At 46.5% G+C, this 20536-nt stretch overlaps 1 protein-coding gene across 3 annotated transcripts in view; it reads left to right on the top strand.

Annotated features, from left to right (window-relative positions):
• Positions 1-14939, top strand: part of MORN1 (MORN repeat containing 1) — a 95942-nt gene extending 81003 nt beyond the window's left edge. The window contains exons 12-13 of one of the 3 annotated variants that reach the window (XM_081954970.1): positions 8599-8672; positions 13609-14939. In XM_081954970.1, coding sequence (XP_081811096.1) covers positions 8599-8672; positions 13609-13757 — 223 coding nt within the window. In that variant the 3' untranslated portion in view covers positions 13758-14939. Of the gene's footprint in view, positions 1-8598; positions 8673-9751; positions 9883-13608 lie in introns of those variants that run through there. The other 2 variants (XM_081954969.1, XM_081954971.1) reach the window with 2 other exon arrangements.
• The last annotated feature ends 5597 nt before the right edge of the window (positions 14940-20536 follow it).

Raw genomic sequence — 20536 nt, 5'->3', positions numbered from 1 at the left:
CTTCCGGACTTCAGGGACCACTAAATTCATAATTTCAAATCCCGTGCACCACTAATATGTATTAGTGACATGATGGGGTCCTTCAGGAACTTAGCTTGACCGCCTCTTAGTGGAGAGAAGCGCCTGGGGTCAACCCTAGGTTTGCTGCCCATTGCATTTAGGAATCTCAAATATGGCCAAGAATGAATGTTTGTCTTATAGCCAGCCCAGGCGCTAGATTGGCCCCCTGCAAACTCTGTCTTCCGTGGAGTCCGGCCGAAGTTTCGCGTGCTGCTCACTGAAGCGCCTGGACTCTTAGAGAGGGAAGGCCTGGAGCTACTAAACAGGCAGCCAAACTAAGTGCCTGAAGGACCCCATCCTGTCAGCGAGCGGGAGTAATGACCTCAGTGGGCCATATCTTGAGGATCCCTGATTTAGTGTAATGTGAAAAATGCAAAGATTTTCTGCGAATCACCAAAATTTTACCTGCAGACCATCAGTTGGTGACCGCTGGTCTAATCTATTTTTCAAAAACCTCCAGTCATGGAGTGCCGGATGCTATTCAGCCGGTTCGGACCGGTTCGGGCGAACCGGTTGCTGATTTTACATCTGGTTCGCCAAAGGACTGGCTGGCCCCACCCACCCCTCCCAGGAGTCTCCATGGGGCCCGTTTTGGATGCCAGATAAGTGCAGGGCCCACATAGAGTCTCGGAACTTCCGGGAGACCAGTTTTTCTGGTCTCCCGGAAGTTCCGGAAGTCCGCCTTCAGAATCTGGGGTGGGCAAAAATGCCCCGCCACGGTGCAGACGGCTAAGTAGGCCATGCCCAACATGGCCACGCCCACCCAGCAACTGGGCAGAGAACATGTTGCTAAAATCTTTCAATCCCACCCCCTGTGGGGAAAAAGGACATTTGGATAACGCCAAACTATTCTGTTGCTTGAACTAGAACAGTGAATAATTCCTCACTTATCTGAAGGTGTATCCAACCGAAGAGAGCCAAGTTATTTTGGCACATGAGGCAGAAGAGAACACAAACACACACCCCGCCCAAAAGACTTTTCTCTCTTCTCTGCCGGTCACGATACAACCATGATATCTTCACTTCAACAGCGATAAAGAGAATAATCCCATTTCGGGGCCTTTCCAAGAACACTTGGAGCAATCGTCTCGTCGGTAGGATTGGGGTGAGACACACACACACACACCCTGGTCTAACAGGACTGAAGGAACCTTCCAGAAGAAAGGCATGGTGTGTGCTGATCATCTTCCTTATTGGGATAAAGAACTGGAAATGTCGCGGGGGGGGGGAGGGAAACGCTTACAAAAATTAAAACGGTACGACAGTGGACGCTGCCAGTTGCCTCAACGGAAATGTACAAGAAAGTAGCCAGTCATTCTTTCTCTCCATTTGTTCACCCATGAGCAACGCATGTTGTTTGCGGATACCCATCTGCTGTGTTCTTGTTTCTGAACAAAAAAAATAATAATACTTTAAAAATAAAAGTTGGATTTTTTTTTGTTTTGTTTTGTTTTGCCCAGTTGTTTGGGATCTTCAAATGCAGCATTCCTTCCTTTTCCTTTCTCCGTTTTTAAGAGGACATCCAGCTTGGTAGCTCTCGCCTCCCAACGAGGAGGTTGTGAGTTCAATCCTAGGAAGAGGCAGATATTTCTCTCTCTGGACGCAATGAGAATTTATCTGCTGAACAAAACTGCTGGTTGGCGACAGGAAGGGCATCGGGCCATTAAATCACTCTTCTAGCTCCATTCAGTTGCCCAGACTTCACCCCACAAGGGATTATGGGGTGGTTAAAAGAAGATGATGAAGATGGAGAGAATGTCCAGCTTCAGTCACTTTCTTAGAATAATAGGATAACAGAGTTGGAAGAGGCTTTCTAGTCCAACCCCCTGCTCAAGCGGGAGAACCTATATTCTGGCAAAATGGTTGTCCAATCTCCTCTTAAAAACCTCCAGTGTTGGAACAGCCCACAACATCTGGAGGCAAGTCGTTCTACTGATCAATCGTTCTCCCCGTGGGGAAATTCCTCCTTAGTTCTAGGCTGCTTCTCTCCTTGATTAGTCTCCATCCATTGCTTCTTGTCACCGTCATTGTTGTAATCTCCCTTTCTCTTTCCTTTCTTCTCCTTCGTTGCCATCTGTTTTTTTAAGCACCAGGAAACCCTTCAAAGAAGTGGTTTTGAACCAGATGTGTTTCTCCTAGACATGAAATGTTATATCGGGTGATTTTTTTCCCCCATTGAAAAAAAACAACTACTTGTAGCTCAGGGTTCAAATGAGCAGTCCTCGATGCTCTCTCTGAACTTGGCTGTTTCCTTGCAAACATTTCATGACCCAAACTAGGTAACATCATCAGTGCAAGTAGGGAGGGCGGTTTGCTGTCAGTTTATATTCTGGTGGCTTGCCTGTACAGAGTTGGTGGAAGTGGTCTCAAGAGAGTCTTTGGTTGATGTTGACTTCTTTGGCAGTTCCTTGATTGGGATATGGCTTCCCTCATTGTTGATCTGATGTTAACCTTGGAGTTAATCTATGCCAATCTGGGTGCTGATTGCTGTTGGAGAGGTATTGGGGTCTTTTTGTTCCTTCTGGGGGTGATTGTCTCTTGCGTAGTATGTAGATTGTCAACGTTTCAAATAGCATCCAAAAGTAAATCCTAGTCCAAGGCAAAATATTGCTCAAAGTTCCAATTGATGAAGAGAGCCATGTTGGCACATCTGAGAAAAACTGAATCTGAAAGCTTCCCGGTTTTCCCCACCTGGTTGAAAGTTCATGATCTTGCCCCCACACCCACAAGCCTATCCCATGGTCCAATCTTCCACTGCCATGCTGGCAGCTTCCACCCATCCAGTTCCAGTCAGGTGCAGAGATGCAGAGAGAAAGGATGACCTTGGCTTTCTAGAAAGAATGTTGTTATGGCTACATATCATCTAACTTCGTATTTTCCCACCATAGAAAATGCATAGTAGAATATTAGAAAGTGTGGCAGGCCAAAGATCCAGAAGGAAAGATGGCTGCAGGCCTGACATAGATGTCATTAAAGTCTATGTGTCTATTGATGGCTAATTTGTCAGATTGCCAGAAATTCCCTGGCATCTTTGGACTTGGCCGGGTCTCTAGTATGGTAACCAGTGGTAGTATTCAGCCGGTTCGGACTGATTCAATGGCCACCTGTGGATGGGCCCGTCTACCCGCCCTGGGTCTATGTCATCCTATTTAGCCACACTTTCTAAGCCGCTCACATGCGTACAAGATGTGTACGGGAGAAAACCACATGCGCGGAAGGCGCACGCTCACAGTTTCGGTGCACGGCGAACCGGTGGTCAAATTATGTACAGCCCACCTCTGATGGTCCCGCATTCCCAATTGGAACTATGGAGAAATCTGCTTATCTGTTGTGAAATTAAAGAATATTCATCCTGTCTTGTGACTGGCAGTTATCGTTCGTGGATGCGTTTTGTCGGTCTTCTGCCTATTCGTCCGACATAGTGATGGTTGCAGTCCTTAACATTGTATGTTGTAGATATTCCTGGTTTTTTTTTTCCCTTCTGGGGTTGCTCGGCCTTTTTGTTTGCGTGGGATATTTTGGACCATGAAACGTCGGCAAGAAAACAAGAGATCACCAAGGACCTCTCACTTCAGCTGAGTCGCACTGACCCAACTGGCTCCGATTTCTTCCACTTCTCACTGGATCCCGAGCGCCCATCGTGTCAATCACTCTTAAAATCTCTTCTTGGGAGTTTCATCTTCCGAGCGAGGCTGAAGGGAACTTGAAAGAATAGATGATAATGACCATATCTCTCTCTCTCTCTCTCTCTCTCTCTCTCTCTCTCTCTCTCTCTCTCTCTCTCTCCCTCCCTCCCTCCCTCCCTCCCTCCCTCCCTCTCTCTCTCTCTCTCTCTCTTTAAAAAGAAACCCCTGCCTTTATATACTTTTTTTTCGGGAAGAGGTTGAAAAATGAGCCATGTCTTGTCTAAGCAAGGAATAATAAATACAAGCAGGTGTGAAAGGTTGGAATTGAAAACAGATGGGTATGACGGATACGATCTGATTCCCCCACAGCATCGGTCTTTAATCCCTGTGGTTTAGTGCGAATGCTTCCCCCCTGACGCAATGCAGGAATAATAAATGGAGCAGCTCACGAGGAGTGGGGTTCTCTCAATGGTGGCTTGGTGAGGGGCAGGGATTCGTTATTGATGGGGGGGGGGGGAATCGGTCTCAATTGACCAGCTGCTCAACTCCCCTCGTCCGCAGAGTCGTTTTTGAACTGTGCCTCTGGCTTCGGTCTTCCCGATCCTTAGTGACACTGAAGAAGTGACGGAGGAAGGCACTAACGCTGCATTTTGCACGTCGAGTTAATTGGACCACGGTATGAAGCCCAAGATATTCCACCTGATCGTATCTTGGGCTTCGATAACTTGGATTTAAGCTCATGGGCCTTTGGTGAACTCAAGTTTACCTCTGAATAAGTTTGCATGGCAACGCTGAATTGGAGACTTTATACACACCCACACTTCTATCCCTCCCCTAGATCTTAGTAATTTTGTGCAAAATGCCTCTGGATTTGAATCCTGCATGATTTCACTCAAAGGAAAAGTTGGCTTTGCATGTAAAATGAGTAACTCGGCTAACTCCGTGAAAGGAAAGCAAGTTCCATCTCTTTCAAGGCTCTTTTCAAAGGAGTTGAAAAGTGAGCATAATAAAACCTTGCGTTAATCCTGCCGGTAAGTCCGATCCAGGCGGCAGCTAATATTCCTACTTATTGCCGCCGTCTCCGCCTGGAAGGGACCACTCCTCTCTGAATCCTACCCACCCAAGGTAACGGAGAATAAACCTGCTTTTTGGAAGAAAAATTAATCCCGGAGAAGGGAACACTCAGCATTACATCACGAGAGAGGCCCCGTCCATTCTTCACAGATTCCTGGATTGTGGAGCTTTACGTTTATAATGGGCTTCAATAGGCTGGATGATAACAAACGCAGCAAAATGTTCCCGTCGCGAGGATTTGCCATGATCAAAACCATTTCCCGTAGCACCCACGCGACTTCCCTTTTCTTGTTTCTCAGCGTATTTACCTTCTGACTTACCCCGTCAAAATTTATCAAGGCGCTTCCAAGAGATTCCTGCGTCAACTCCCCAACACCCCCCCCCCCAAATTTGCTCATGGTACAAATTGCCCCAGATAAAACGCAGTTACAATTTGGGCACACTTGGTTGGAAACGCTCTCAGTGGCCACTAATAAATAGTGCAGTCTTTGGAAGTCCTCCTTCCAGTGTTGGGACATTCACAACTTCCGGATGCACGCGGTTCCGTTTTTTAATTGTTCTCACTGTCAGGAAGTTTCTCCTTGGTTCTAAGTTGTTTCTCTCCTTCATCAGTTTCCCTCCTTTGCTTCTTGTCCTCTGCCCTCAGGGGCTTTGGGGAATAGTTTGACTCCCTCTTCTTTGGGGCAGCCCCTGAGATATTGGAAGGCTGCTATCATGTCTCCCCGGTCCTCCTTTTCATACCAAATTCCTGCAACCATTCTTCGTATATTTTAGCCTTCCGTCCCCTAATCAAAATAGAGGAAGAGATTAATTTTCTCTGTAAGCTCCCCATTATAAAACCTCAGTGCCTCACACCATTGAAAAGCAAGCAAAACACATACTCAAACATATATACTCATGTAGACATATCTCTTATCTATCTATCTATCTATCTATCTATCTATCTATCTATCTATCTGTCAATCTATCTATCTGTCTATCTGTCTATCTATCTAACTATATCATCTATCTATCTCTACCATGTTTCCCCGAAAATAAGACAGGGTCTTATTTTCTTTTGACAACCCACCCCTGAAATAAGTGCTTGGCTTTATTTTGGGGGAGGCCTTATTATTTTTGAGGTGCAGGAGGCCCCTTAACCTCAGCCTATGGCCCGCAGATCAGCTGACCCAGAGAGGGACGGTTTCTGGCACACTCTTGCCAGCTTTAGCGTCGCTGGGCCTGCCGCTCTTTTTGCGGCCGCCACTAAGAGAAGGGATGCCGTAACTAGGGTTTGAGGGAGCGGCCTCCGTGAGGCCGTTCCGCGTGGATAGTAGAAGCATGTGGGGTGGGTGGAGCATGTTCCCCCCTCCACCCCCAGGAAACAGTGGCGACTGGCTGCGCCTGCGGTTAAATATTTTAGGGGAGAGCTTATTTTAGCACAAGCGCTCAAAAGCTCAATTGGGCTTATTATCTGGGGAGGTCTTATTTTGGGAAAAACAGGGTATATCTGTCTGTCTGTCTATCTATCTTATCTTACCTATGCCAGTAAGCCCCCGCGAAGTCATTTATTTCCATTCTCAAAGTTGAGAGACCTAGGACATTTGATGAAAGACGCAAGCGTCCTAAAAGGAGGGTTACGACTTGCGCTCTTAGGGAAAGAAACAGATGCTTCGTTTAATTGTTCTCATTCTCTAGCGCTTCATAAATAAGGGCTCTTGAAAGCCTCATTATCCCTTGAGGCGAGGAGCAAAATACGGAAGTCCTCAGCCACTCTTCGGGAGCAAAAGAAATAAAATTCCAGAGCCAGAACATCCTGAGATCCAATTTTCTTGCGTTTATAAAACCGACAAGAAACAACGAGGCCAACCGTTCCGATTCTTCCCCCCTCATCCAAGCGAAGGTGTTTGAACCGAATTCTTTCAGCAAGTCTCCTTCACAAGATCGGGATGGAAGTTTACAAATGAGAATAATAATTTTTTTTTTTTAAACCTCGAATCCTTGTGAGGTAGATAAATAGATGCAATTGGGGAGGAAACCTAAGGGTTTTTATTTATTTTTAATCCTTTATACTTCACTAATTCATGTCGCTTTTGAACCCTTCTTGTTTTGTATTTGTTATTTTTAGACCCCCGAGGTTCTGTTTGTTTTTGTTTTTAAAAAAAGCACTTTCATATAACTTTATTTCTTCTAAGGTTGGCAAAGTATGAAGCCTGGGTTATTCTTAGTGCTAAATTATTTATCTTTGTGCCTTTTCTAATAAGCAGGATTTCTGATTCTTTTATTTGTTCTCCTGGGAGCCTGGTTGCCCTCAGTGCCGAGAAAATCTGAATAAATATTCAATATTGCCACGGTTGTTAAGTGTACTACTGCAGTTGTTAAGTTAGCGGCACGGTTGTTAAGTGAATCCCCCATTGGGGGGGGGATGTGGCTCTCCCATTGACTTTGCTTGTCAGAGAAGGTCACAAAAGGGGGTCGCGTGACCCCGGGATGCTTCGCCCGTCGTAAATATGAATCAGTGGCCAAGCGTCTGGATTTTGATCACATGACCATGGGGATGCTGCAACGGTCGTAAGGGTGAAAAAACGGTGAGAAGTCACTTTTTTTTCAGGGCCGTTGAAACTTTTGAACAGTCACTAAGCAAAATGTTGTATGTCATCCACGCATGCAGTGGCAAAATTCTGTGCTTCCACAAGGAAAAATTCGGTTACAGAATTACAGATGTCAATTTGCGCTAATATTTTGTAGATATCTCTTACAATTTTTAGAGGAATCATATTTACACACCTACTTATCTGCTCTCCGATCATGTCAACCAGGGCAGGGGTCAGCAAACTGCGGCTCCGGAGCCGCATGTGGCTCTTTCCTCCCTCTGCTGCGGCTCCGCCACCGGTCGGCGCCACAATTTTGAGAGGAGCTTCCGGTGGGGGGAGAGAGGAGGGAGAGAAGCAGAGTGTGCCAGAAGAAGACTCTATGGCAAGGGGAGGGTTTTCCAGTTGTCTCCGCAATTGATAGGGCTCTCGGTTATGACAGGTAGAGGGAAAAGTACGCCACGCTAGGAGGAGACTCTATGGTGGGGGAACTGAACTTCCGGTCAGTTCCAGAATTGAACAGGGGGCTTCCGGTTAGGACCTTTGTGGCTCCCGGAGTTTTCTTTTCTGTGGGAAATGGGTCCAAATGGCTCTTTGAGTGTTTCAGTTTGCCGACCCCTGAACTAGGGCATGATCCAAACTGTTTGAGACCATGTATTTTATTACCATGGATGTTGTTATCCACTACTAGCTGATAAACCGGCATTGCCTGGGTATTTATTTATTGGGGTGGGGGGGAAGAATGTCCGAACCAAACATAATTCCTAATGTTCAATTTTCTCCCTTATCAGAGGGAGTCCCCTTGTGGATTACTGTGAAGCCATTACCATGGCAACTCCACTGCTCTGTACAATGGAAGCCATTTTACGGCAGTACAATAGAAGCCATTTGAAGGCACAACAGGCTGTATCTTAACAGAAGACACACCCCGAAGGGTTTTAGGGGTGTCTTACCCCAACAGTATTTTTTTTCCAGAGAGTAAGTCATCTGTGTACCAAGCTTGGTTGAAATTGCTCGAGGCATTCCAGAGTTATGCTGGAACACACACATATACACAGCCATTTTTAGATAGGAAGAATAATATTATTAGTATTACCTTTTAACACTTTTAAACAGCGATGATTCTTGCCTGTTGCTGGTCTATGACCACAATAAAGTTCTATTCTGTTGCAAATCAAGGATTACCTGTATTCCCGTACTGATTTTCAAAACGGTAATGCCTCAAAAGTGACGCAACGCATTGATCTCACTTCCTTGGTCTCTTCTAGATCAGGAATGGCCATTGAAGGGCGGAGGTCCAGGGTGAATGAAAGCTCGCCGAACGTCACACCACCTCCACCAGGTAAGATTGCCCTGGTTTTACCTCCTTATGTAGCTGCAGGTGTCAGGCCCAAAAGTCACAAAGGACCAAATATTCCTGGGTAAAAAAAAAAACTATTTTTTTATCAACCCAAAGGCTGCGTTCCACAACTTGGTGGCTTTAAGACGGGTGGAATTCTGGGAATTGAAGTCCACCCAGGAGGAAGAGGCTGACAGCTTGGGGAAGGCCCGAATGAAGCATTTGTCAGCTCGGTCAGAAGAATGGGAAGCCACAGGGTAGTGCTCGGCTTAAAACCACAATTGGGACCAGAATTCTGGCCGTAAGTCAGGCACCGCCTGACCAGATCCAATCTTTCAATTGTTGGTATGGTTATTAAACAAATCTCGTAGTTGTAACTGAATCCCCTTTGAGCATTTTTTTTTTTTTTGCCGGTAACATAAGTCAAGGACTTACGTTATACCCTCCAGGACCTCGTGCAATGAAATTACATGCCATCTTCAGTGTACATTATACATAAGAAAACTATAAAAAGCAAAACGAACACACATCCTTCACATCCTATACAATTGAATTGAAAACCTCTGATATTGCATTACTATTGCACTATACCGTAGAATTCAATATAGTTACTGCCCTGCCTCTGAATTCTGAAGCCATCATAACATGTTGGAAGGAAAAGCTAATTCAAAAACACGCATCATGATTTCTTGGGAAATTACCAACCTGTTAAACAAGATTGTGATGTTGGCGCCTTGGTGGCGCAGTGGTTAGAGTGCAGTACTGCAGGCTGCTTCTGCTGACTCCCAGCTGCCTGTAATTTGGCAGTTCAAATCCCACCAGGCTCAAGGTTGACTCAGCCTCCCCGTCCTTCCGAGGTGGGTCAAATGAGGACCCAGATTGTTGGGGACAAGAGGCTGACTCTGTAAACCACTTAGAGGGGCCTGTAAAAGCACTATGAAGTGGTATATAAGTCTAAGTGCTATTGCTAAGTGCTAAAAAGCACGCAATATTGTGGAAATGAGTAGCGGAAAGTGGAAACATGAGAGTTCACCAGGCTGATATTATATGGAACAAAACTGACTGAATCTGTTCTGCTTCAGATACTATGAAGCCTCTTCTTGGAAGGTAACAAGGAAAAGGAAATTTAACCACCAATCCCTGCAGAGACAACAAAGTTGGAGACTGCAAACACGCAGCTTTGAATGTGGAGAATGTGATGAGCAAGTGGGTGGCAAGCAATAGTAAGAAATGTGTACGCTGCTACTCTGACAATACAGATTCCTGAGTTAAGCCTGAATTCTGGTTTTGAAATCCCGCCTCCTAAATGTTTAAGGCAACATACAGTACATGCAAGTGTTTAAAAAGTAATATCTTCCTTCCTTCCTTCCTTCCTCCCTTCCTCCATCCCTCCCTTTCTCCCTGGCTGCGTATAGATAGCTGTGACTTGACGTTCTTTCTCTCCCTGTTTTTTAAATGTCAGTCTGTTTTTGGAACAGATGGGTGGGGAAGCAAGGGAGAGGAAGGCTTACTGCAGAATGGGAGGTGAAACAGTTGATAAGAAAGACAGACAGACAGACATATTGAGATTGGAAGGCACCAAAGCTCCACGCTGGGTCTTGTTCCAGGAGCCTTCTCCAGAGAGCTGGGTCTTCACAATAATGTGTCTCCGGAGTAGGATCATTTGAGCCTGATCATGTGTGCTTCAAACCAGACCTCTGGGGTGGATTTCTTTGATGATCCGTTTGTTTGTTATCTCGGCTGTCCACGGTCTTCTGAGGAATTTCCCAGCACCCGAGTTCAAAAGTGCATCTACTGAATATACCTCACAGTAAATCCATCTCTACCTCCAGGTGACTCTGTCATCAGTTCACAAGTACCATATTTTTCGGGGTATAAGACAGATTTTTTTCCCTCCTAAAAGAGGCTGAAAATTTGGGTGCGTCTTATACTCCGAATGTAGCCCCGCCCACCCACCAGCCCCTACCCGTCGGCCTCCGCGCATCCTCTTCCTGGCTGCAGAGATTGCCACCGACAATGACTTGTGTTTTTCGGCTACGCGCATTGCGTTTTCAGCCTCCAAATGCTCGGCGCGCAGTGCCCAAAATGGGTACCCAGAACAGCTGCTGCCTTCTCTTACCTCTCCCCCGCTTTGCCTGCTTTAGTCACTGGAGCTCCCTCCAAGGATCAGCTGTGCTTTTGAAGCTGTTTTCCAGCCCAAACATGAGCTAAACGATCTTCCCTGCTTTGCCTGCTTTAGTCACTGGAGCTCCCTCCAAGGATCAGCTGTGCTTTTGAAGCTGTTTTCCAGCCCAAACATGAGCTAAACGATCTTCCCTGCTTTGCCTGCTTTAGTCAATGGAGCTCTCTCCAAGGATCAGCTGTGCTTTTGAAGCTGTTTTCCAGCCCAAACATGAGCTAAACGATCTTCCCTGCTTTGCCTGCTTTAGTCACTGGAGCTCCCTCCAAGGATCAGCTGTGCTTTTGAAGCTGTTTTCCAGCCCAAACATGAGCTAAACGATCTTCCCTGCTTTGCCTGCTTTAGTCACTGGAGCTCCCTCCAAGGATCAGCTGTGCTTTTGAAGCTGTTTTCCAGCCCAAACATGAGCTAAACGATCTTCCCTGCTTTGCCTGCTTTAGTCACTGGAGCTCCCTCCAAGGATCAGTTGTGCTTTTGAAGCTGTTTTCCAGCCCAAACACGAGCTAAACGATCTTCCCTGCTTTGCCTGCTTCTCTAATTGCTGCTCCCTCTGACAATCAGCTGTGCTTCAGGAGTATAACCCTCACCATCCCCAACCTCAAAACCAGTGAGCGAACTGATGTGCTGAAGCTGACCAGACTAAGGACGCTAGGCAGATGAATACCTGGTAGGCAGAATTCCCCCACCCGACCCCCCATTTTCCTCCCTCAAAACTAAAGTGCGTCTTATACTCCGGCGCGCCTTATACTCCAAAAATACGGTAGGTCTTCTGGCACAGACGTTTATCTTCCTGGGACGCAAGGAACTGCGCACACCTCACATGCCTTGGAAACAGAGACCCTCCTCTAAAAAAATCAGAGCCTCTAGGACCACAGCCCAATTTACCGTATTTTTCGGAGTATAAGACGCACCTTTTTCCCCAAAAAAAGAGGGAGAAAATCTGGGTGCATCTTATACACTAAATGCAGTATTTTTGACCTCCCAAAACCCTGTCCCCTTCACAAAAATGGACGTGCAGAGGCTTTGGGAGTCCTGCAAAGTGTCCCTGGGGGCTGGGGAGGGCAAAAACGAGTGAAAAATGGGCCATTTTTTGCTCGTTTTTGCCCCCCCCCCCCCCAGTCCCCAGGAGCACTTTGCAGGCCTCTCAAACTCTCCGCGTGCCCCATTTTTCACAAAAAATGAGGCGTGCAGAGGGTTTGAGAGGCCTGCAGAGTGCAAAAACTTTTTTAAAAAATTACCTCTTCAAAATCTTGTTGCATTTTATACTCCGGCGCATCTTATAGTCCTAAAAATACGGTAGTTCTTTCCCACCCCCGCCCCCCCAAGGCTAATCTATGTTGAGCAACTCCATGTACACTTTTCTCTGTTGGATCTGGGCCTTGTGTCAGGCTGAGCCTTCGTGTGGAAAAAAATCTTCCCAAACTTGGCAGAGCAATCACTTTTTTTTGCTATTTCACCCTAGACTAAAGAAGAACCCCCCAAAAAATTATCTCCTTGAATGTTTCCCTTTTAAATTCAGGGGCCGCTAATCCAGGTGTCCTGGCCCCCTTCCAGCTCCGTAACGACCTGCTCATCACGTTAATCCCTCCGAAATACCGAGGGCTGCGCTGGCTTATCTTCACGGAAGGTTGAGAACCCTTCTGTCAAGTTGCCTTTTTCCACCCAAGTTTCACCCTGTGCTTAAAACCTCTTGTCAAAAACGCTGACAGCCTTCAGCGGAACAACGCGCCATGGATCTCTCTGGAATGACTGGTTCCCCTCGGTGCCCGTTGGCAGCTTGGAGGCTTGCACGCCAGGGTCCTGGGTGTTGGACCTGCTCCGTTGATGCAAAATACTGTATCTCCTGCCTTTGAACGTTGCATTTGAAAACGAGCGGGCAGTTAAGCCAGAGAGGTCTCCATAAAAAGGCAAATTTTCAATCATCAAGTTAGCAGGCAGAGATGTGTACATTTTAATCCATGTGGGATTAAAATCACCTTCCAGCCACCGGAATGTGCCCACAGAGACAGGATCCATGCTTACTTATGCAGGGCCTTGCATGGTCAGTCCACTATCTAGATTCTAAAACCTCTGTGGTTTGTCAGAAGCATCCTCCTGGGGCCCTCTTGTGGCCCGCCAGCGACCAGAGGAGCTGACAGCAGATTCGGAGAGTGGGGAGGAAGATGGGCCAGTCCTGGAGTCTGGGGAAGGCTCTGATGAAGGCTCTGTGTCGGAGGCAGAGAGGGGGGCAGAGCTGTATGCCAGTTATTAGCTGCCTTCAAAGTCAGAGATCAGTGAGGCAGAAGAACAGCTGGAGCCTGTTCCCAGTGTGCACATGGGCAGAGTGGCCAGACGAAAGGAGTAGCTAAAGAACAGGGGTCGACTTGGGAGGAAGGCCACGGGTGGACAAGGAATGGCCCCTCCCAGAGAAAATCAAAGAGGAGCGAAAGCGGAGTGGAGTTTGCAGGAGACCATTAGTTCCCTTCATTGGTTTGTGACTCTCCGAGACTCCTGGCCAAGTTTTGCAGAGATCGGCCTGGCAGCTCTCCAAGCCAGATGAGGTCTGTGACTGTAAATCCTCCCTTGAAAAACTTTGCTGGATGTGAATGAGCAGAATTCACAGTCAATTAATAAAAGGGTTTTTTGTTGGGACAAGGGAGTTTGCTTCAGGCTCTCGGGAAGCCTCAGTCAGAACAGTCCCCCTCGCAGAGCCTGCTTTTAAGGTACCGGTTAATCCAGACCCCCTCGGCTAATTCCCAGCCTTCCTTTTCTATCTTTCAGGTGAATATGTAATTACGGTCCTCGAAGTGACATCACCTCCGTTTCTAGGCCAACTTCTCCCACCTGTTTTCAAGCTTTTAAGAGTCCTGCCAAGGAAAGAGATAATTCTGGCCTCCGGTAAAGACATCCAGAAAGATCTTGGCAGTTAAAGGGAGAGGAAATTGATGGACCGCAACCAAGCTCTCTTCCCCCTCCTCCCCCTGAACTCTGGGGGAGATATACTGTATATATATATATATGCCCTTCGCTGGGAATTATTCATCTAATTTCACCTCTCCATAAAGTTCTCTCCAAGAGGATCATCAGCATGGGAACCAAACAGCAAAAGAAACGAAAACCCACCCGTCTGCTTTTGTCGTTTCTTCCAGCCCACCTCAATTCCGATGAACTCTAGATAAATTTAATTTTCCCTTCGGCGGAGGCCAAGCCATCAGTCCTGCTGGCCTCGACCGCATCGCGTCTCTCTAAATCAAAATGGACTTTGCGCCTTCGACGACGACAACAACAACTAAAAAAAAAAAGATGAACACCATGCAAGCGAGGGAGTTTTTTTGCAATAGTTCGCCGAGATGTCCCTAACAAAGTGGATGAATCAGCCAGGTCCTCTTAAATGGCCGAAAACGCACGTCGCAAACTATATTTATAACGGCGGGACTCATTTGGCGGAGGGTCCGTTTATGATTGGACCGCTCGGCTTTGCGTTTGTTAGAAAGGAACTCTTCTCTGACCAGTACATTAAGAAATAAAAGAGAAGGCGTTTAAAATTCGCCCACTGCAAGCAGGAAAACGGAAAAGTGTTGATTATTTGCAAATAAAGCTTTAGTGGCACAGGCCAGCCAAGGAGCAAAGCTTGGAAGAGGGGAGGAGGAAGAGGGGGAGTGGATCTGTTGGAAAAACAGTTCTGACTGGTGGCAAACTGGGATTGGAGACACAGCGTGATCCGCCCTGGGGGTGGATCCACCCTGAGGGCATCTTTCCCCCTGAATGCCTTTAGTGTCGCAGACTAGGGGGATTCTGAGACATCTCTTTCAGGGGTGAAATCAACTTACCTTCGCTACCGGTTCAGGCAATGTGAGCGTGCCCGTGTCACCTCCGCACATACACAGGACCTTTGATTTCCGCCGATCAGTTGTGACGCACAATTTAAATTCGCTAGAAAGTAGGAAATCCCACGATTCTAGCTAATACAAATTGTGTGTCACAGCTGATTGTCAAAAATATTGGTTCGCCCGAACCGGTAGCATTATTTTTTTTTTTACTATCAGTTCAGGCAAACCGGTAGCATTTTTGCTAGCGGTTCGGGTGAACCGATCCGAACCGGTAGCATTTCACCCCTGATCTCTTTGAAGGGTGGCGTTCTCTCGGAAACCCCGCGTCCTTCATGAGTCAGATACCACAGTCTGTGGAAGCAGCCCTCTCTTACCTTCTGTTCTGGGCTAAAAAAAAGAAGATGGGGTATCCTTTTTAGACGTCCAATATCTCACTTTGTCCAGGCGTAGCTAAACCGAACCACTGCATTTGGCAGTCTGTCTGTCTCTGAAGGCAACAATGCCAAGAGAAAGAGTAACATTGCTTTCATTCTAGACTCTGGGCTCTGCTTTCTTGCTAGCCACCGTGAAATAGATGTCCAGATAGATAAACTTTTAGATGTATAATTTATCTTCCTTCTGTCCTTCGTTCCTTCCTGGTTTCTCTCTCTCTTCTTTCCTTCCTTTCTTCTTTGTCCCTTCCTCCCTCCCTTCCTTTCCTCTTAGTTTTTCTCTCTCCTCCTTTCTTTCTTTCCTTTCTTCTTGGTTTCTCTATCTTCTCTTTTCCTTCCCTTCTTCTTTCTCCCTCCCTCTTGGTTTTTCTCTCTCTCCTCCCTCTTTCCTTTTTTTCCTTCCTTCCTTTTGTCTCACTCTCTCTCTCTCTCTCTCTTGGGTTTCCCTCTGTCCACCCTTCCTTCCATCTTCTTTTTCTTCTTCCTTCCCTCCCTTCCCTCTTGGTTTTTCTCTCTCTCCTCCTTTCTTTTCTTCCTTCCTTTTTTCTCCCTCCCTCCCTCTCTCTCTCTCTCTCTCTCTCTCTCTCTCTTGGTTTCCCTCTCTCTACCCTTCATTCCTTCCTTCCCTCTTCTTTTTCTCCTTTCTCCCTTCCCTCCTTTTCTTCCCTCTTGGGTTTTCTCTCTCTCCTCCCTTCTTTCCTTAATTTCTTTCTTTCCTTCCTTCCTTCCTTTTCTCTCTCTCTCTCTCTCTCTCTCTCTCTCTCTCTCTCTCTCTCTCTGTTTCCCTCTTTCCACCCTTCTTTCCTTCCTTCCCTCTTCTTTTTCTCCTTCCTTCCTTCTTTCCTTTTCCTTCCCTCCCTCCCTCCCCTTTAGAAACCCCCAACAATTCCTATTTCTTTTTCGTTTTGGGGGGAGCCTGTCTTTAAAATCCAAAACGCGAAGAAAAGATGTGTCAATTTTACAAGACTTCTGCAGGATTTCAGGAATGCCGAAGGGAAGTCAAAATCCATTCCCGCCCTTCGGTGCCACAAAAGGAGAGCCAATCAAACGAGCAATCCTTCTTTGGCAAAGAGATGGGAGTTTTATCCCACCTCCCTCAATGGCGTGTGGCAACCCGTAAGTTGTTGAGCATGAACAGGTGGGCTTGCCTTTTGTGGTCCGTCCCCTGCTCCCTCGCAAGTTATTTGCGGGGGTGTTTGAGGAGAAAGAAACACCTACGATATTGCCTTGGTAGTTGTACATGGTTTTCAGATTCTCCTGGCAACTAGATCGGTGTGGTTTTTTTCAGTTGTCAATGTCTCCTGTTGGAATATACATGACTGGTTGGAAACAATGGGATTTTTTTTTTAAGGGGAAGAAACTTAAAACCCCCTGACTACAAGGCAAAATATGCTGACTTATCCAAAGATCTGGGGCACGTCCCAGAGTCTGTAACTTTTCTTGAGCACATCAAGAGTAGATGTTGCAGTGTCGATTCGTGTTTTTTGTGAAAAATAGGGGAAATAATTTCCTAAACGTTGATATTCCCATCCCTCCCCCACAGGAAAAGCAAGTCCAAATCGCTCAATCGCGTTTGGTTTTTTAATTTAAATTTTCCAGCCCCGCCACAATCCGTCGTTGTGAAGTACAGTGAGGGACGTTTGACCTTACCGATTTTGCTCAACTATTTTACGAATACAGGGCAGTCCTCGACTTTACAACAGTTCATTTAGTGACCGTTCTTTTCGCTGTGTACCGGGCAAACCGGTAGCTCCGACGATCAGTTGAGAGTGAGCAGCTGATTTAGTGACCGTTCATTTGGTGACCGTTCTTTTCGCCGTATACCGGGCGAATCAGTTCTCTCCGACGATCAGCTGAGAGCGAACCGGTTCTCTCCAACGATCAGCTGAGAGCGAACCGGTTCTCTCCAACAATCAGCTGAGAGCGAACTGGTTCTCTCCAACAATCAGCTGAGAGCGAACCGGTTCTCTCCAACGAACAGCTGAGAGCGAACCGGTTCTCTCCAACGAACAGCTGTGAGCGAACCAGTTATCTCCAACAATCAGCTGAGAGCGAACCGGTTCTCTCCAACAATCAGCTGAGAACGAACCGGTTCTCTCCGACGATCAGCTGAGAGCGAACCGGTTCTCTCCAACAATCAGCTGAGAACGAACCGGTTCTCTCCAACAATCAGCTGAGAACGAACCGGTTCTCTCCAACGAACAGCTGAGAACGAACCGGTTCTCTCCAACGAACAGCTGAGAGCGAACCGGTTCTCTCCAACAATCAGCTGAGAGTGAACCGGTTCTCTCCAATGATCAGGTTGGCCCACCCGCCCTCACGCTTCACTTACCTATATCTTCTCAGCTGATTGCCGTGCCTCAGCTGTGTTACTCCCCAAAAACTAACGTGGAAGGTAAGTTTTGATCAAACTGTTTTCAGGGCATTTGGGGGGCATTTTTGGCCTTAAAAAAGGCCTGTTTTAGGGTCATTTTCAGGCTGTCTTCAGCCCAAGAAACAGCCTGAAAATGCCCCCCAAAACAAGCAGGATTTTGGCCATTTTTCGGGTTGCTTTCCGGTGGTCCAGCACCCGTAAAGACCAGCTGACTGGCACGTATGCGTACGCTTTCCAGTTTGGGCACTTGGTGACGAAAAGGTTTGCCATCAGTGCTATAGGGGGAAAATAGTTCTTTGATGATGATGATGATGGAGGGTAGCGTTCAACTTTTTCTGGCCCCTGTTTTATACCCGGGAAAAAGAGAAACGTGGCGAGAGAGAGAGAGAAAAGAGGTGGAAAAAGAACCTCTCCATGCCGTTCAGGGAGGATTGTGTCTTGAAAGACATCCCAAACCTAACAGCTCTTCATCCCCACTTCATCACAAAAGTCAGGGCAACAACTTCTTTTTCTGAGAATTTCACCCATTTATTTTTGTTTGGTTTATAATACAATAGTAGAGTTGGAAGGGACCTTGGAGGTCTTCTAGTCCAACCCCCTGCCTAGGCAGGAAACCCTATACCGTTTCAGACAAATGGATATCCAACCTCTTCTTAAAGACTTCCAGTGTTGGGGCATTCACAACTTCTGGAGGCAACTTCTGTTCCACTGATTAATTGTTCTCACTGTCAGGAAGTTTCTCCTCAGTTCTAAGTTGCTTCTCTCCTTGATTAGTTTCCACCCATTGCTTCTTGTTCTACCCTCAAATGCCTTGGAGAATAGCTTGACTCCCTCTTCTTTGGGGCAGCCCTTGAGATATTGGAAGACTGCTATCATGTCTCCCCTGGTCCTTCTTTCTCTTAAGCTAGACATACCTAGGTTTTTTTTTTGAAGTGGGTGAGTGGGCTGAAGGAACCAACGAGAGGGTGTTTTTTTTTGGGGGGGGGTGCTCCTTAAAGGAAACGAAAGCGTTGGCACAGCCAGACCGAAGAGATGGATAATGGGGCGTTGATTCGTAAGAAGAGAAGGGATGTTGAAAAACTAGTAAACAAGATGTTGCGAAACAAAACAAAAAAAATTGACTGTGTGTGTGTGTGTTTCCCACACGGCAAAGCTTTTTGTCTCTTAGGTAGCACATGGACACTGTGGTTGCCATGGTAAGGTACATGGGCTTTTTTTTTTTTTTTAAAGAAATTATAAGCACTATAAATAGGCATTTCTCTTTTCTTGGCCAGGAAGAGAAGTGAGAAATTTTATTCAAGCAGGTGCCCCAGCGGTCAGAATTATGAAAGGACAAAACGCACGGCTGTTGACCAAAAATGCCAGCGATATTGGACAATGAGTGCGTCAGTGGCGATGCTCTTTCTGATAGAAGGGCCTGGAGGAGGCCAGCCAAGGAAACTGCCCATGGTGGCACATTGATGCTGAGACTCTAGAAAGAGTGCAGAGAAGAGCAAGAAAGAGGATTAGGAGCCAGGGAGAGAAGCACTAGGGATGACATGATAACAGTCTTCCAATATTTGAGCAGTTGTCAGAGAGACGAGAAGATTGTCCTATTCTCCAAAACATGAGAGGGGGGACAGGAAAGGGAAGACGGAAGAGAGAGGAAAGAGAAAAGGAAGGAAGAAAGAAAAAGGGAAAGAAAGACAGAAAAGAGAAAGAAAGAAAGGGAAGGGAAGGGAGGATGGAAAGAAGGAACAGAAAAAGGAAGGAAAGAAAAAAGGAAAGAAAGAGAAGGGAGGGTGGAAAAGGGAGGAAGAAAAAGGGAAAGGAAGAAAGAAAGAAAGGGAAGGGAGGATTTAAAGAAGGAAGAAAAAGGGAAGAAAAGAAAGAAAGGATGGAAAAGGGAGGAAAATAGAAGGAAGTTAAAGAAAGGAAGGAAGGGACGGGAGGATGGAAAGAAGAAAGGAAGAAAAAGAGAAGGAAAGAGAAAGGAAGAAAGGAGGATGCAAAGAAGGAAGGAAGAAAAAGGGAAGGAAAGAGAGAAAGAATGGAACGAGAAAGAAAGGGTTTGGAATTTGTTCCCATATCCAAGCAGAGATTTGGGAAATCCGAATTCCTCTGCTCTCATCCCGAGACCCTTTCAGCCCCCTGCAAAATCCCATCCCAGCTACAGCAACATCTGTAGAGAATTTGAGAAAAGTATTTGCTACAGAAACATCGGCTTAAATCATTCCATCTCTCTTTCTCTTCCTTTCCCACCGTTGGAGACGTTGATGAGAAAACAGCTTGCCTCAAGACTGTGATGCTGTGTGTGTGTGTGTGTGTGTGTGTGTGTGTGTGTGTGTGTGTGTGTGTGAGCGAGAGAGAGAGAGACACACACACACATGGAAGGGGTCCCGGCCCCGAAAAGAGCTGGAGTCCTGCTAGAAAAACATGGGGTGCATTAAAGCCAGGAATGTATCTAGGAGAAGTTGAAAGTAAAAACCCCGTCAGCTTTTAGAAGTGTAGAACTTTTCCCAACGTTGAGGCTGGCACAGTATCTGTGGCCCCAAGACCAACACACACACACCTCCAAGAATACAGGTGCTCCTCGACTTACGACTGCAATGGCATCCAAAGTTTTTGTTGTTCAGTGAGTTTCGCCCCATTTTACGCCATTTTCCGGCCACCGTTGTTAGGCGAATCCCTGCAATTGTTCAGTTAGTCACACGGCCGTTAAGTGAGATCCGGCTTCCCTGTCGATTTTGCTTGTCAGAAGGTCGCAAAAGGGGACCACGTGACACCCCCCCCCACACGCAACCGTCATAAATATGAATCAGTTCCCAAGCATCCAAATTTTGAGAATGCGACAACTGTCGTAAGTGTGGAAAAGAGTGGTGAGTCACGTTTTTGCAGGGCTGTTGTAACTTTGAATGGTCACTAAACGAATCATTGTAAGTTGAGGATTGCCCGTAGCGCATTGCCGTAAACCAAGTCCGATTGATACACGGGCTCAATTCACAGGTAGTCCTTAACTTACAGTGTTCATTTAGTGATCATTTGAAGTCACGACGTCCAGTGGGAAAAAAACATGACTTATGGCCGGTCCTCAC

The sequence above is a fragment of the Natrix helvetica genome (assembly GCF_964273705.1).
Source record: "Natrix helvetica genome assembly, chromosome: 5".
Taxonomy (NCBI): Eukaryota; Metazoa; Chordata; class Lepidosauria; order Squamata; family Natricidae; genus Natrix; species Natrix helvetica.
The sequence above is the reverse complement of the archived record's forward strand: the minus strand, read 5'-3'. Positions and strand labels throughout refer to the sequence as shown.